Source organism: Aquila chrysaetos, unplaced genomic scaffold (genome assembly GCF_900496995.4).
Source record: "Aquila chrysaetos chrysaetos unplaced genomic scaffold, bAquChr1.4, whole genome shotgun sequence".
Classification (NCBI taxonomy): Eukaryota; Metazoa; Chordata; class Aves; order Accipitriformes; family Accipitridae; genus Aquila; species Aquila chrysaetos.
This window is the reverse complement of record NW_024470410.1, coordinates 51,603-67,356: the sequence shown is the minus strand read 5'-3', so window position 1 is coordinate 67,356 and position 15,754 is coordinate 51,603. Positions and strand designations below refer to the sequence as shown.

General features: G+C 67.6%; 2 protein-coding genes across 2 annotated transcripts; both read left to right on the top strand.

Moving 5' to 3' along the window:
• Positions 1 to 969: 969 nt before the first annotated feature.
• Positions 970 to 2,674, top strand: LOC115338449 (basic proline-rich protein-like). Its single transcript, XM_030007025.1, has 2 exons — positions 970 to 1,919; positions 2,386 to 2,674. The coding sequence occupies exons 1-2, from the start codon at positions 970 to 972 to the stop codon at positions 2,672 to 2,674; spliced, it is 1,239 nt and encodes a 412-aa protein (XP_029862885.1).
• A 5,063-nt stretch (positions 2,675 to 7,737) lies between these two features.
• PLEKHG3 (pleckstrin homology and RhoGEF domain containing G3) lies at positions 7,738 to 15,723 on the top strand. The gene is given in 19 exon segments (XM_030007009.1): positions 7,738 to 9,058; positions 9,310 to 9,629; positions 9,729 to 9,829; positions 9,933 to 10,002; positions 10,084 to 10,130; positions 10,197 to 10,347; positions 11,128 to 11,262; positions 11,353 to 11,535; positions 11,609 to 11,701; positions 11,781 to 11,867; positions 11,992 to 12,025; positions 12,110 to 12,217; positions 12,356 to 12,430; positions 12,578 to 12,616; positions 12,730 to 12,737; positions 12,846 to 13,046; positions 13,386 to 13,457; positions 13,530 to 14,921; positions 14,923 to 15,723. Coding segments are annotated over 19 exon segments (3,327 nt in total). The 5' UTR covers positions 7,738 to 8,934; the 3' UTR covers positions 15,010 to 15,723.
• The last annotated feature ends 31 nt before the right edge of the window (positions 15,724 to 15,754 follow it).

Below are 15,754 nucleotides of genomic sequence, written 5' to 3'. Positions count from 1 at the left end.
GCGGGGACGGGCTGCTCCCCCCGACCCCCCCAAGCTGGGGGCTGCCGGAGCCCCCGGGTACCCCCAGCCCCACCATGGGGGACGGAAGAGCCCCCCGGGGTACCGAGCTGGATGCGGCCCCCGGGTGCTGCCGGCGGCACAGGCAAGGACGCCGGGGGGCTGCCGGCTGGCTCCGGCACGGCGGGTCCCCAAAACTCCCCAGCTGGGGGAAACTGAGGCAGGGGCCGAGGCTGTGCCAAGCCGCGGGTGCCGGCGCGAGGGAGGTGGTATTTTCTCCCCGCCGAGGGATCGCCGGCCCCGTCGCACATTCCTGCGCGGGAGACGGGGCGTGAGGCACGGCCCACGGCGCTTTCCCAGGGCCCTGGCACGGCACGCCAGGAGAGGAGAGGGCGGGAAGGCCAGGGGTGCCGGGTTGGGCAGCCGGCCGAGCGGGGCCGGAGGACGGCCAGCCCGGCCGAGCCATATAAGGGAAGGCGGTTCACCATTTCCAGGCGTTTTCCAGGATCCCAGCGGCCCTGGGAACGGGGAAGGTCGCCGCCGGCTCCAGCCCAGCTGCCACGGCTCGGCGCAGCCATCGCTCCCGGCCCTGGCTGGCACCGCCGGTGCCCGGCGGGCACGAGCTGGGTGCTGGCACTCCTGCCCGCGGCATCGCGGTGCCGCAGGTGGTCCGGCACAACGGGGGTCCCCGCGCCACAGTAGGGTGACCCCGCGCCACGGCAGCCGCGACGCCGTTCCCCGGGTGGGACCGGGGCCCGCGCCAGCGGTGCCGTGCTCCCGGGACACCGCAGCGTCGACCCCGTGGGGCTGCCAAAGCCTCTTAGTGCCCGGCACCCGTGGCGTCCCGCGTGGCCGGCAGCCCACGTAATCCTGCCAGAGGGGCGCGGGGCACCCCCACCCCACGGGTGGCTGGGGGTCCCGGTGCGATACCCCTGTCCCAGCCCCCCGGCACACACCCGGGGGTCACCCCACATGCCGCAGCCTCTGTCCTGCACCCCTGGCTGGGCCCAGGGTCCCCCCAGCCCCACGGCTGCCTGCCCCGGGCGTCCCCCGGCACCCCCAGGACCCGTGGTCCCCTGCCGTCCCCTGGGACCCACGGCCCTGCCCCACGGCTCACCGGGACCCTCCACGCCCGTGCTCCCTCCAGCACCCACGGCTCGCGCCCCACTGGGACCTACGGCCCTGGGCACCCTGCAGACCCACAGCTCCCGCCCCATGGGGACCCGCAGCTCCTGCCCCACCGAGACACAGGGTGCCGGCCCCACCGGCACCCGCAGCGCCAGGCACCCTGGGACCCACGGCTCCCCGTCCCACCGGCACCCGCAGCGCCAGGCACCCCGGGACCCACGGCTCCCTGTCCCACTGAGACCCACGGCTCCCACCCCACGGGGATCACGGTCCGACCGGGCCCGGATTCCCGTTCCACCGGGACGCAACGGCTGCTCCCACCCCACCGGCACCCACGGTACCGGGCACCCCCGCGACCCACGGTGCCGGGCACCCCCCGGGTACCCGCCCCACCGGCACCCACAGCTCCCGTTCCACCGGGACCGACATCTCCCGCCCGGCGGGGACCCACGGCTCCTTCCCCAGGGGGGACCCCCGGGCGCCGCGCCGCGCCGCGCCGCGCGCGCCGTGCCCCGCTCCCGCCGGCGCGCCCCGTCCACCGGCGCCCGTTCCGCGCCGCCCGCGCGCCCCGGGCCGACTCACGCGCGCCGCCGCCCCGCCGCGCCGCCCGCCGCCCCGGCCCGGCGTGCCCGCAGGAAGCGGCGGGAGAGCCCCGGGGGCGGGGACTGCGGCCGCCCCGCCCGGACCGCCGGGCTGCTCCGGCATCGCCACGGCCCCCGCCCGCTCCCGGACACGCTCCCGGACACGCTACCCGGGCGCGGTCCCGGTGCTGTCCTCGGGGTGGCCCTGGCAGGGTCCTGGCACGGTCCCGGGGCGCACCGAAGCACGGCGTGGGGGGAGCCCGCCCCACGGCACCCCCCCCCGGGGTCCCCACCCGAGGGGACACGGGCACCCCGTGGGGTCCCTGCCCCGTGGGGCACCGTGAGCGAGACACCCCCCCCACTCGGGGCCGGGGCAGCGCCGGGTGCCCGCGGGCGGGGGGATGCACCCGGCGTCCCCTCCATCCCCACGGCTGCCCCTTCCCTCGCCGGCGTCCGGCTCCCGCCCCGGCACGGCCGAGCTCAGCCGCGGCACGGCATCGCCTCCCCGCCACGCGTGAGCCCCGAAAGCCGCCCGGCGCCAGCTCCCCGTGGCTCCCACGGCGGCCCCGGGGTCCTTCGAGCCCCCCCAAATCAAGCAGGGGGGGGGCAGCCGGAGCCCCCCGGCCAACGCGCGGCACCCCACGGCACCTGCCGCCGCCAGAATAGGGCCATTCTGCAGGCGGGCGGCCGGGCGCCTTGTGCCGCCGGCGCCGGGTTCCCGCTCAAAGGCAGGATTGTTCGAGGCCGGCTGCCCCCCGGCGCGGCGTGCCCGGCAAGGCCCCCGGCACCAACGCCACGCGGCGTCACGGGGAGAGCGTATGGCGTCGCCGGACCGGCGAGGCCGAGGGGTCGCCGCCGCCGCCCTCGCCGGCACGCCGACACGTGCCGTGCCGGCAGCGGCCCTGCGGCTGACGCCACCACGCGCAGTCCACGCAGCGGGCGGCTGCGTCTTGGCCGGGGAGGCGTGAGGAAACGGGGGCTCGAGGCTGGCAGGTGGTGCGCAGAGCGGGTGGGGGCGGGGGGTCGAGCGGCGGGTCTGGCTGCGGCAGCAGCCGGCGGCACGGCCGGCCGGCAGCACCCGGTGGGCCCCGGGGTGGTGGGTGCTGCCTGGGGGGGGGGGACACGACACGGGGCGGCTCCGGCCCCCCTAGCCCAGCCCCTGCCCCGTGCCCCTCTCCCCACCCTTCTCCCCATATCTTCTCCCCAAACCCCCTCCCTTTCCCATCTCCCCAGACCCTCCTCCCCAAACCCCCCTCCCCAGATCCCCTCCCAGGACCCTCTCCCCACACTCCCCCGTCCCCATACCCACTTCCGACCCCTCTCCCCAATCCTCCTCCCTCCCTTCCCACCCCCCCCCCCCCCCCCCTCCTCCCGCCCCCACCCTCCCCCCCCAAGACCCTCTCTCCCCCCGCTCTCCCCGAAACCCCGCCGGAGTGCCGCTCCCCCACCCTCCCTTCCCCGAACCCCAACACAGCCCCGCCGCCCCACAGAGCCCCCGCCCAAAACCCCCGCCCCAAATCCCCCAAGCCCCAGCCCTACCCCCCCCCTCCCCAACCCTCCCCATCCCCTTCCCCATATCCCCCTCCTCCACACCCTCATCCCCTTCCCCAAATCCACCCCATTCCCCTCCTCCCCAAATCCCCCCCCTCTCCCCAAATCCCCTCCCCAAATCCCACTCCCCAATCCCTCCCTCCCCAAACATCCCCCTTACCCCAATCCCCCCACGCCCCTTCCCCCGCCCGCCCCACTAGGGGCGCCGCACACTTCACACCCCCCCCCCGCGCCAGCCCCTCCCCTCCCCGTCACCCCCCCGCGCCTCCCTTCCCGTGATGCCCCGCGCGGGTGAGGCGGGAAGGCGGGCGGCAAGATGGCGGCGGGCTTGGCGGAGCGGACGCCTGTGAGCGATGGCGGCTCGGGCCGCACCGCGGAACGGTTTCAGGAGGTGGTTTTTAGCCGCCGGGGACGGCTCCTCTCCCCGCCGGTCGTTACGGGGACACAGCGGGGAGGTTTTGGCTACCAGGAAGCGCGCAGCTCGCCGCCGCCACCAGGAACCGCTTTCGTGCGGTGGTGAGATGAGGGCCGGGGGCAGGCTGGGCCCATCTCCCTCCCCGCCCGTGCGCACCGTCCTCACGCCACCGGTTTCTTCCCTCAGGACCACGTCGGGAGAACACGGTGGAGCGTGGCGGGAGGAATCTCTGGACGTCAACCTGCTGAACAACACCGTACGCCTCCACGTCCAAGGCTGCCCGTTTTTACCGGGCGGCGTGCACCTCTGCGAGGTGACAGAATCACTTGGTCGTCATCCTGATCACGCGCAGACGGTGAGCGCCTGCCCGGCCACATCCCGCTCGCATGTAACGCAGCGTGAGTACGGGGTGGCCTGCTTCTTTGCGGTGTGAGCCCCCTGCCTCGGTCCTGCCCGTTAAACCGCCCTCAGCGAAGCTGCTAAGTACATTGCAAATAGCGAAAGCCTTGGCGTGCTTCTCAGCAGGGCACAAAGTGCTGCTTCCCACCTAGTACTTGCTTTTGGCCAGGATAGAGCTAATTTGGCCGGATAGAGTTAATTTTCGTCATAGTACTTTGTTGGTACCATGTTTTGGATTTGTGATCAAACAACATTGATAATGCGCTAATATTTAGCTGTTGCTGAGCAGTGTTTGCACAGCCTCAAGGCCTTCTTTGTTGCTCACTCTGCCCCCCTGTGAATAGATTTGGGGGTCGTAGAGCTTTGGGAGGGGCACAACCAGGCAGATGACTCAAACTAACTAAAGGGATGTTCCTTGCCACATGACATTGTGTTTGGCGATAAGAGGGAAAAGCAGGGGTTTTGCGGGGTAGCCATGTTTTTGCTTGGGAACTGGCTGGGTGTTGGTCTATCCAGCCTTTGTGTCCCCTGTTTTGTTTTCTTCTTCGGCTTGTCTTTGGTTACTTCATTTAAGCATATTTTATCTTTTTATCTTGACCTGAGTTTTCTTGCTTTATTCTCCCTTTTCCTCTTCCCATGCCATTTGGGAGGGCAGTCGAGCAGCTGTGTGCTCCTCAGTGCCCACCAGGATTAACCAAACATGGCCTGTCACGGGGCTTCACGCAAACCCTGTTGCCATTGTCATGTCTGTGTCATGTGGGCTGGCGTCGAAACACATGAGGTGAGCTGCTGATGGTATGAAGCTCAGCTTTCCTGAGCCCTTCCAGTTGGGCTGGATTTTTTTTCCCTGCTGAACAGACCATAACTGGTTTTGGTGGGACGGAGTTGGTTTTCTTTGCAGCAGCTCGCATGTGCGTGTGGCAGATTTGTGACCAAAGCAGATGTTGGGGACATGCGCTGCTTGAGCTGTCACTGAGCAGTGCGTGCACAGCATCGGGGGCTTCTCCTTTTGTCGCTCTGCCCACCTCCCCCCCCCCCCCCCAAAAGCTGGCTGCGGTGGCCGGGAGGCTTGGGAAGGGACAGTCCCTGTGCTGTGACACTGTGTTCAGAACACGGGGAGGGAATTGGGGCAGGTGACCATTGTCAGCGCCTGGCTGGGCATCAGCCTGCTTGGATGAGGTGGTGAGGGATTGCCTTGCATTGCTTGGTTTGTTTTTTTTTATTTCTTCCTCTTTCCTTCGCCCTTATTAAACCATCTTTATCTGACCCACGAGTTTTTGCCGCTCTTGTTCTCCCGTGCCTGCTGGGGCCCGCGGCTGGTGACAGTTTACCTGCCAGCTGGGTCAGTCCACCACAACTGATCGGTTCGTAGCTCTGTGGCGGGGATTTGGTACCCCAGGCTGGAACCCTCTGGTGTGTCCAGAGGTGCAGAGCTGGAGCATGTCAGGCTCTCTTTGAGTTTTGTGGAAAACTCTGCACTTTAGTTTCTTACTCCTCCAAACTTTTCTAGTTAAATTTCTTATAGGTGTTAAACTGCTAAACTCCCAAGTCCTCTGATTCTTGACCAGATACGCAAGCGCGTTCATCAGTGTGGGGTAGTTCTCTATGTGGAAGTGAAACTGCTGGGGACAAGAGTCGGATAGGAAAAGCAAGCTGGAAACCTCTTGCTTTGTTTGGATCTGAATGTGCTCAGACCGCATGTGGGGAGGCAGAAGCGTAGGCATCAGACTTGCAGCGTTTGCCCCAAAGCTGAGGGTATTTCAGATTTGTGAATAGGGCTCTGATTTGATGAAAGTTGTGACATAACCTGAATGAGGTTAGAGGTTGGAGGTGGCTCTGCTGGTGGTCCTGGGGCCCGTCCTTGTGACGAGGAGGCCTGGCTGTGTTCGTAACTTGCCTCTATGCAGCAAGGCATAGAATCTTTTAATTCATGTGGAAGATGGATTTATGCAAAATTTACATCTCATTTACCCATTTGCTATGACTTTTTCTCTCGTGTCTGCTTCTGTGTGTCTTTGTCAGGTCCCTTTCTTCTCTTGTGTTGTGCGTTTAAACCCCAGCCAGCAACTAAGCACCACGCAGCCGCTCACTCACTCCCCGCCCCCCCCCCCCCCCCCAGTGGGATGGGGAGAAAATCGGGAAAAGAAGCAAAACCCTCGGGTTGAGATAAGAACAGTTTAATAGACAGAAAGAAGAAACGAATAATGATAATGATAACATAATAAAATGACAACAGCAATAATGAAAGGATTGGAATGTACAAATGATGCGCAGTGCAATTGCTCACCACCCGCCGACCGGCACCCAGCTAGTCCCCCGAGCGCGATTCCCACCCCCTCCCCAGTTCCTATACTAGATGGGACGTCCCATGGTATGGAATACCCTGTTTGGCCAGTTGGGTCAGGTGCCCTGGCTGTGTCCTGTGCCAACTTCTGTGCCCCTCCAGCTTCTCACTGCTGGGCATGAGAAGCTGAAAAATCCTTGACATTAGTCCTAACACTACTAGGAGCAACTGAAAACATCAGTGTTATCAACATTCTTCACATACTAGAACTCACAACATAGCACGTACCAGCTACTAGGAAGACAGTTAACTCTATCCCAGCTGAAACTAGGACTCTTGGAGAGCTTATCTCTTGCTTTTAGTGTTCAGACAGCTTTCCAAGGGATGATGCTGTGCTGTTGCAGAGCTGTCTTCACAGGACTTGTTATCAGCATTTTGCTGGAGTGGTCTCAAAGCAGCTGATGGACTACGGGACTTCTTTGGGGGTGTTACAGTTATGAGCGAGGGAGAAAGTGAGCGTTCTGCAGAAAATTGCGGGTTTTGAAATCCCTTTCATATCTGGTTGTGAACAGCGGTGGTCATGGGTTAAAGTAAGGGAAACAGGAGTGGTAGTGATGAGAGTTCTTACCGGAAAAATCCTTTTTATCAAGTATCGCACACAAGTTGCCATTCCACAGGTGTCTGGTGGTTTTTTCTGTGCCTTGTGTATGTGTGCTCAGGTTTTGTACTCTGTGCTGTTTCCCTTCTCCAGGAGCTGATAACAGAGAGCCAATGCAGTCCGTGTTTACAGATATGGCAAAACAACTTCAGAGATCCTTCAATTACTGTGTGTTCCCAGCGTGCCAGGCCTGGCATCTAATTCTGTCGCCTCAGCGGCGTGGCTACGTGAGGGGGAGGCTCTCTTCGCTCTGCCCTACTGCTTCGGGAGGGATCTTCGTCCTTAAGCTGCCTCCTCACGACGCGCCTGGTAGGAGTGGGAACAGGCTGCCTCCGCTCGCATCCACCTCTCTGCGAAACACCACTCCATGTAGCATCCCCTCTCCTAGCTTTGACCTTGCTCAAGTTTAGTTTTTGTCATGTGTTGTACAAATTCAGTCCACACACACAAAAGCTCTTTTATATCGTGCTGTGACGCCCCTTGACTGGGGCAGTAAATATTTTATGAATGTACTCAATGTATTTCTTAATATCACTTTTATTTGAAAGGAATGGTTCGGTTGTGGAAATTGAAACAGAGCTCAGTGATGCACGTTTCCTTACCGGTTTGGATGCCAACTGCCATCAGGTTAGTGTCTGGTGACGAATAAGCGGAGCTACTTTTGTCTTTTCGATGCCCTCACCTAGAGATTTCTGCTTGAAGTAAAAGACAGGCAAGTCGACATCCCGGGGTGAAGGTCAGGGCTAATCCCCACCCAGAGGAGGCGGCAGGCAGGAGCCCCCCAGGTTCTGGCCGGCTGCGTGCCCACCGCGGCGGCGCTGGGGGGGGTAAGAGGATAAGCCCCCCCCTGCCCGGCGGGGCGGGCCGGCGGTGGCCGGGGGACCGAGGCGAGTGGCCGCGGTCCCTGTGACGTGGGGCCGGCGCCGTAATCCTGGCGCGCTGAGCGGATTAGGGCGGCCGAGGACGGCCTTCGGGGACGAGCTGCGGTGGCCGCAAATCCTCGGCCGGCCATCACGTGGGGAAGCCCCCGCGGGCACCGGGGCGCCGTCCCCCCCATAGCGGGCATGGGGCAGCTGTGCCCGTGTCTGGGCCCCCCCCAGTGCCACCCGGGTGTCCCCTCTTGTCCTCCGGCAGGGAGCCGGTCATGGGTGGGGACGGGGGGTCGGACCCCGCTGGGGGTGGGTGCTCGGGGTCTGCTGGCCCCGGTGTCCCCGGCGGTACGGGCCGCCTGTGGGGCTGGGTCCCCCCTGGCCCAGGTTGCCGCAGGGTCGGGGCACAGCTGAAGGATTTGGGGTTTGGGGGGGCTGCTCCCCAAATCACCCAAAGCCAGGGTGCCGAGGCGGTGCCCCACGGCAGAGCCAGCTGTGCCGGCATGTGGGGGCCCGGGCTGCGGCACAGCCTGGGGATGTGGGGCTGGACCCCGCTTAGGGGGGCACGGCGATGGGGTTTTTGGGGGGGATCCTGGCTTGCGCGGGAAAGCCGTTGGGAGGGCGGTGGCGGGATCGCGGCCATGCGGCACGGCGGGTGCGGGGAGGAGCTGGCGGGAACCGGCCTGACCGGTTCGATGCCGGCACCCCCAGTGCCGGGGGGCTCGGGCAGCCCCGCCGCCGGCACGTGGCCCCGGCTGAAGGTCACCGTCCCCAGGGCCACCCGCCCGCCGGGGCGAGCGAGCTCGGTGCCCTGCCGCAAACCGTCCCTCTGCCAAAAAGCACGGTGGTGAGCGAGCCCTTGCCGCTCTGGCACGCTTTGCCGCCGGCGGCCGGTTTTCGGGTGCCCCAACCGGGTCGGTGGCAGCGAGCGGTTTCGGTGGCACGGGAGGATCCCGGTGCCGCGGGGGAGCGGTTGGTGGCACCGGTGGTCCGGATGGGTGAGCCAGCGCTGAGCTCACCGGGAAGGTGTCCCGTGGGTGCGGCGGTGACGCATGGCCCCGGCGCGGGGTGCCAGCGTGTGGGGGCTCGGCGCGGCGATGACGCTGGTCCCGCCGGAGCGCCTCCTCCTGCGGGAGCACGGCCCCCGGCTCCTGGGGTGCATCGCCCTGCTCTGGGGTAAGGGGGAGGCGAATCCCCAAATCTCAGGGCCCCGGGGGGTGAGGGCTGTGCCAGGATCTGGCCGGGCCCTATCCTGCCTGGCCCTATCCATAGCTGGGATTTTTGGGGTTGGGGGATGCTGGCACCCCCAGGCCTGGAGGGTTCGGCCATCAGGTCAACCCCGGGGGCTCTCCCTCCACCGTGGAGGAGGTGTGAGCCCCCCTTGGCCCCAAACACCCCCTAAGTATGCTGCTCTCCCCCCCCCCCAGACCCACCCTGTGCCCCGCCGGTGCCGGGGGATGCCGGCATGCCGGTGCCCGCCTGCCCGCAACGCCCTGCCCTGAGCCCGGTGCCGGAGCCCGGCCGCGCCATGGAGGAGCCGGCCGGCGGCGGGACCGAGCCGTGGGCCGAGGGGCTGCGCAACAGCAACAACAACGCTTCCCCGGGGGGGTGGCCGGGCACCCGTGGTGGGCACCCCCTGGCACCTTTCGGCGTCCCCGGGGCCGAGCCCAGCTACCTGGGGCGGGTGGTGCTGGAGATCGTGGAGTCGGAGCGCACTTACGCCCGCGACCTGCGCAGCATCGTGGAGGTGAGCGCTGGCTGGGGGGGGGACAACCCTTGGATGGGGTTTCGGTGGGGACGGCTGGTTGCACCGGTGCCACCGTCGCCAACCGTGGGTGCCCGGCAGGGTTACCTGGGCAAGATCATCGACACGGAGGAGCCGGTGCTGCGGCCGGAGCAGGTCAGCGCGCTCTTCGGCAACATCGAGGACATCTACGAGCTTAGCAGGTGGGTGCTCCCGGTGCCGCCGGGGGGGGGGCACAGCCGGTGCCACCCCATCCTGTGGCTGGCGAGGGGGCTGCCATCACCCCGTCCCCTCTGTCCCCCCTAGCACCCTGCTGCAAAACCTGGAGAGCTGCGCCAGCGACCCCGTGGCCGTGGCCGTCTGCTTCGTCACCCGGGTAAGCGCGGGTATGGCGGGAGGCACCGGGGGGGGACCGCGGGGTTGTGCCGGGCTCTCACCACGCTCCCCCTGCCCGCAGAGCCAGGAGTTTGCCATCTACACCCAGTACTGCAACAACTACCCCAGGTGAGTCGGGGGGGCGCGGGCGGGCAGGGGAGCGGGCAGGGGGCTGAACCCGCTCCCTGCCCGCAGCTCGGTGGCGGCGCTGGCCGAGTGCATGAGGAGCAAGCCGCAGGCTCGGTTCCTCCGCGAGTGCCAGGAGCGGCTGCGGCACGCGCTGCCCCTCGGCGCCTACCTGCTCAAGCCCGTCCAGAGGATCCTCAAGTACCACCTGCTGCTCCAGGTGAGCCGGCGCCCGGCGCGGTGTGGGCATGTGGCACGGCACGGCGTGGGCACCCGGCAGGGTACTGGCAGCCGGCGCGGTCTGGGAGCCCGGCATGGCGTGGGGATGTGGCAGAGGATGAGTTCCTGGCACAGTTCAGGCAGCTGATGGGGCACAGGCAGCCGGCGCAGCCTGGGCACCCGGCACAGCATGGGTACCCAGCATGGCACAGCCTGGGCGCCTGGCATGGCGCATTTCCCTGGCACAGCCTGGGCACCCAGCATGGTGTGAGCTCATGGCATGGCACAAGCATTTGGCACAGCCTGCGGGATGGCACGGCACTTGGCACATTCTGCGGGATGGCACGGCACAGGCACCCAGCACGGCACATCTCTCTGGCACATCCTGGTCCCCTGGCATTGCATGGGCACCCGGTGTAGTCCAGGCGCCCGGCACGGGGGCAGCTCATGGCATGGTGCAGGCACTTGGCACAGCCTGGCGCACGGCATGGCACAGGCACCTGGCGTGGCACGCTTCCATGGCACAGTCCGGGCACCCAGCACGCTTCCACGGCACAGCCTGGTCCCCTCGCATGGCATGGCATGGGCACCCTTCCCTGGCACAGCCCGGTTCGCCGGCATGGCACGAGCACCCGGCACGGCCCATTTCCCTGGCACAGTGCGCACACCCAGCATAGCACAGGCACCTGGCACAGCCCGGTCCCTCGGCGTGGCACAACCCCCGGCACCGGGTACCGCAGCCCCGTTGGCGCTGCCCCGACGCCACGTCCTTTGCCGGCAGGAGATCGCCAAGCACTTTGAGCACAAGTCAGGGGACGACTACGAAGTGGTGCTGGAAGCCATCGACACCATGACCTGCGTCGCTTGGTACATCAACGACATGAAGCGCAAGCACGAGCACGCCATCCGCCAGCAGGTGGGTGCCGGCGGCACGGCGGGTGGCACCGGGCGGGCACCGCCGCGGCGGCGGGCGGTCTGACGTGCCCGTTCCCGGCGACCCGTGCAGGAGATCCAGTCGCTGCTGCTGGGTTGGAAGGGGCCGGACCTGACCAGCTACGGGGAGCTGGTGCTGGAGGGCACCTTCCGAGTGCAGCGGGTGCGCCACGAGCGCGCCGTCTTCCTCTTCGACAAGACCCTCCTCATCACCAAGCGCCGCGGTGACCACTACGTCTACAAGAGCCACATCCCGGTGGGTGGTGGGGATGGCGGGGGGGGGACTAGGAGGGTGCCGGGGATGGGGGACTGATGGCCTCTCCCCGCAGTGCTCCTCGCTGATGCTCATCGAGAGCACGCGGGACTCGCTCTGCTTCAGCCTGGCTCACTACAAGCACGGCAAGCAGCAGCACAGCCTGCAGGTAGCGGGGGCACGGGGCGGGGGGCACCCTGGGGGACCCCCTTGCCCAACCCCACTGCCCTCCCTGTTCCCCCCCCCAGGCCAAAAGCGTGGAGGAGAAGCGCGTGTGGACCCACCACATCAAGCGGCTTATCCTGGAGAACCACCATGCCATCATCCCCCAGAAGGTGAGGGCAGAAGGGGACGGACACCACGCTGGCACCGGGGTCGTCCCCCCCCCTGCCCAGTGAGGAGGGGGCAGCTGCACCCTGGCTTCACTCCCCGTCTCTTTCCATCCTTCCTCCACCCCAGGCTAAGGAAGCCATCCTGGAGATGGACTTGTTCTGTGAGTGCTCCCGGCACCCCGCGGTCCCCTCCCTGCCCTTGCCTGTCCCCCCCCGTCCCCCAGTGTCACCCCCTGTACCCACAGACCCCCCGCGCCTGCCCCGCTGCAGCCCCGAGCGCCTGAAGAAGAGCTGGTCCTGCCAGCCCCTGGGTGACACCGCCGCCGAACCGCGCCAGGGCCGCCGGCAGTCCGGTGAGAGCCGCGCATCCCCGGCGTCCCCACCGCCGCCGTCCCTTCCCCGGGGCAAAAACCGTGGCTGGGTCGCACCGATGCCCGTGGGGACGGTGGGCACCGGGTGCTGGCGCTGACGGGTGTCCCTGTCCCCCGCAGAGCCCTTCCAGTGCCGGGACCGCGCGGAGACGCTGCCAGATCGGCTGCACGGGCACACGGGGCGCAGGCAGTCGGGTGCGGATGCCGGCAGGGAGCGGGGACCCCAACTGGGGTGGGGGTCTGGGTGCCGGGATTGGGATGCTGGGAGGGTTGGGGACGGGTTGGGGGACACGAGGATGATGCCGTCGTCACCCGGTTTGGATGCCCAACTTCTTCCCGCAGAGCCTGCCAAGCAGATCCTGCGGCAGCTGGGCGAGCAAGGTGAGCTGGCACGGCCGCTGGCACCGGCTGGGTGGGCGGAGGGGGGCCGGGGGGGGGTATTTCGGGGTGCTGCCCTCTCCCTAACCTCCGCTTTTCTCTTTCCTGGCTGGCAGGGCTCAAGGTAAGGCCGGGGCGCGGGGTGGGTTAGGGTGCCCGGTGCCCCCCTGCCCTGGCACGCCGCTTGCCGGGAGGGCACGGGGCACTGAGCCCAGCGCTCGCCCCTGCGCAGCACGCTGGAAGCGACGGGGCTCTCCTGGAGGCAGGGGACCCCCCCCAGCACCCCAGATCCTGGGCGGCTGCTGAGGGAGTGGTGGAGGAGGAAGAGGAGGAGGAGGAAGAAGAGGAAGATGTGGAGGAGGCTTTGGGCAAGGACTACCAGGAGGAGCTGCCCGGGGCCAGGGACCTGCCGGTGGAACCCCAGGAGGAGCAGGTACCCACCCCAGCCCCCCAAAACCCCAGGGAGGGCACCCACTGCGTCGTGCTACCCAAGGGACCCCACGTCACCCCTGAGGCACCCCATATTGTTCCCAGGGTACCCCACATCACTTCTGGGCATCACTCCCAGAGCACCCTGCATCGCTCCTGGGGTACCCCGCGTGTCTCGCAGGGCACCCTACATCACTCTCGGGGCACCCCTTGTTGCTCCCGGGGCCGCTGCGGGATCCTCAGCTGTGGCTTGGCCAGGACTCGCCGCCGGCAGCGGTCCTGCTCAGAGCAGCTGGGGGGTCCCCCCCACAGCCCGTGACACCCCATATTTGCTCTCGCCCAGGCTGAGGGGCACCCACCGGCGCCGGAGGGACCCAAGCGGCCGAGCAGCTGGGGGCCGGGGAGCTGCGAGAAGGTCAGTGCAGCCCCGCAGCCCCCGCCCGGGGGTCCCGAAGGACCCAGCACCCACCCGCCCGCTCCTCCGCAGGCCGGCATCTCCGGGGAGCACCCTGAGGGGCTGGGGGCACCCGAAGCCCCGTCCTCGGCGGGGACCCCGGTACCGGCGCTGCCCGGCGGGGAGGGGGAGCAGGAGCGTGCTGCAGAGGATTTGCAGGGGCTGAGCAGCGAGGAGGAGGAGGAGGAGGAAGAAGGAGCTGCCGACAGCATCCTGCCGCCTTCGGTGCTGGACCAGGCCAGCGTCATCGCCGAACGCTTCGGCGGCGGCGGCAGCTTCTCCCGCCGCAGCAGCCTGGCGCTGGAGGGGCCGGTGGGACGGCCGGCCAGCCGCAGCGGCAGTGCCCTCAGCCTGGACGGCGGCCCCCCGCTCGAGAGCGGGGAGCCCGGGGGGTCCCACAGCACCGAGCCCGAGCCCCTCGCCGGAACCCGCCGGGAGTCGCTGCTTTCCAGCCGGGACCGCCTGCTCCTCGATAAGATCAAGAGCTACTACGGTCAGGCCGAACACCGGGACGCCGGCTTCAGCGTCCGCCGCCGCGAGAGCCTCTCCTTCATCCCCAAGGGGCTGGTGCGAAGCTCCGTCTCCCGCCTCAACGGCCTCCCCCGGCCCCCGGCAAGCCCCGAGCCCCCCATCCAGCCGGCACCGGGGGAGCCCGAGGCGTCACCGGAGGAGCCGTGCCGGGAGAACGGGCTGCAGCCCCCCGAGCCGCTGCTCATCGTGGAGGAGGACGACCCGGGCGCCGGGGGTGAGGGGCCGCCGGCCGGGCCGCCGCCGCGGTTGCTGTTGACCCCCCCGCACCCCGGCACCAAGGTGTACCAGCTGGCGCGGCAATACAGCCTCCGCATCAAGAGCCGCCGCGCCGGCGCCCGCCGCGCCCCGGTGCAGCCAGAAAAGGGGGACCCACGTGCCGGCACCCCCTCGGCGGCTGTGCCGAAAGACGGGGGGCTGGAGGCGTCCCCCTCCCCGGCTGCCACCCGCAGCCCCTCCAGCCCCAGCAGCGCCGAGCCCTTCGCTTGGCCCGACGTGCGGGAGCTTCGCGCCCGTTTCGGCGCCCCGCGGCCCCCGCCGGTGAGCCGCAGCCGCTCGGCACCCGAGGGGCCGCGCCGGGGTGGTCGGCCGGCCGAAAAGGAGCGGGGCAGCGGCCGGAGCCGGAGCGCCGAGGCGGGCGGGGGGTCCGGCACCCCTGAGCCGGCGCCGGCGCGGCACAGCAGCGACGGGGCGCTGTGGGTGGCGGCGGAGGCCCCCCTGGGCTCCGGGCAGCGGGTGCTGGTGCTGGAGCGGCTGCCGGCCCCCGCCGAGCCCCCCGCCTACGTGCAGATCCGCTCGCCCACCACCCGGGAGAAGATCTGCTTGAAGGCGGTGGTGGAGCGCTGCAAAGCCTACCAGGCCTCCGAGGAGTACCGGCGGCGCTGCCCCGAGCCCCCCGACACCCCCGAGCCCCCCGAAACCCCCTCGCCACGGCCTCGTCAGGGACCTGCGGCAGAAATTTCAGACCCTTGACGCCGCCAGCTAGGTGGGCGACGGGGGAGAACGGACGTCCTGCGGACCCTCAGGGGAAGGAGCATCCCACGGACCTCCAACCTAGCTGGAAGAAGGGGCACCCCGTGGACCCCCCAACTTGTCCAGGAGCAGGGACACCCGATGGACCCCCAACTTGTCCAGGAGCAGGGACACCCGATGGACCCCCAGCTTCTCCAGGAGCAGGGACACCCCATGGACCCCCAGCTCACCTGGGAGAAGGAGCACCCTGTGAGCCTCTAATCTACCCGGAAAAAGGGGCACCCGGTGGAGGACCAGCCTGCCCAGGAGAAGGGGCACCCCACAGACCCCCCAGGTTGCTTGGCAGAAGGAGCACCCTGGGGACCCTCAACCTGCCCAGGAGCAGGGGCACCCCACAGACCCCCCAGCTCACCCAGGAAGAGCACCCTGTGGACCTCCAACTCACGTGGGAGAAGGGGCACCCCGGGGACCCTCAACCTGCCCAGGAGCAGGGGCACCCCACAGACCCCCCAGCTCACCCAGGAAGAGCACCCTGTGGACCTCCAACTCACGTGGGAGAAGGGGCACCCCGGGGACCCTCAACCTGCCCAGGAGCAGGGCCACCCCGTGTCCCCCGCTCTGGCACCCAGCACTGTGCCCAGCTCGCTTTCACATCTTTATTAGAAAAAAAAACAAAAAAAAACCCCAAAAAAAACAAAAACAAAAAAACCCAAAAAACCAAACCGAACCAAAAGTTCCTCTCTGGTCGCCCGCGCTTC

Coding starts and splice junctions, on each gene's coding strand:
- LOC115338449 (XM_030007025.1), top strand. CDS start 970: ATGCCGCAGCCTCTGTCCTGCACCCCTGGCTGGGCCCAGGGTCCCCCC. Junction 1,920..2,385: donor CTCGGGGTGGCCCTGGCAGG/GTCCTGGCACGG, acceptor GCCATTCTGCAG/GCGGGCGGCCGGGCGCCTTG.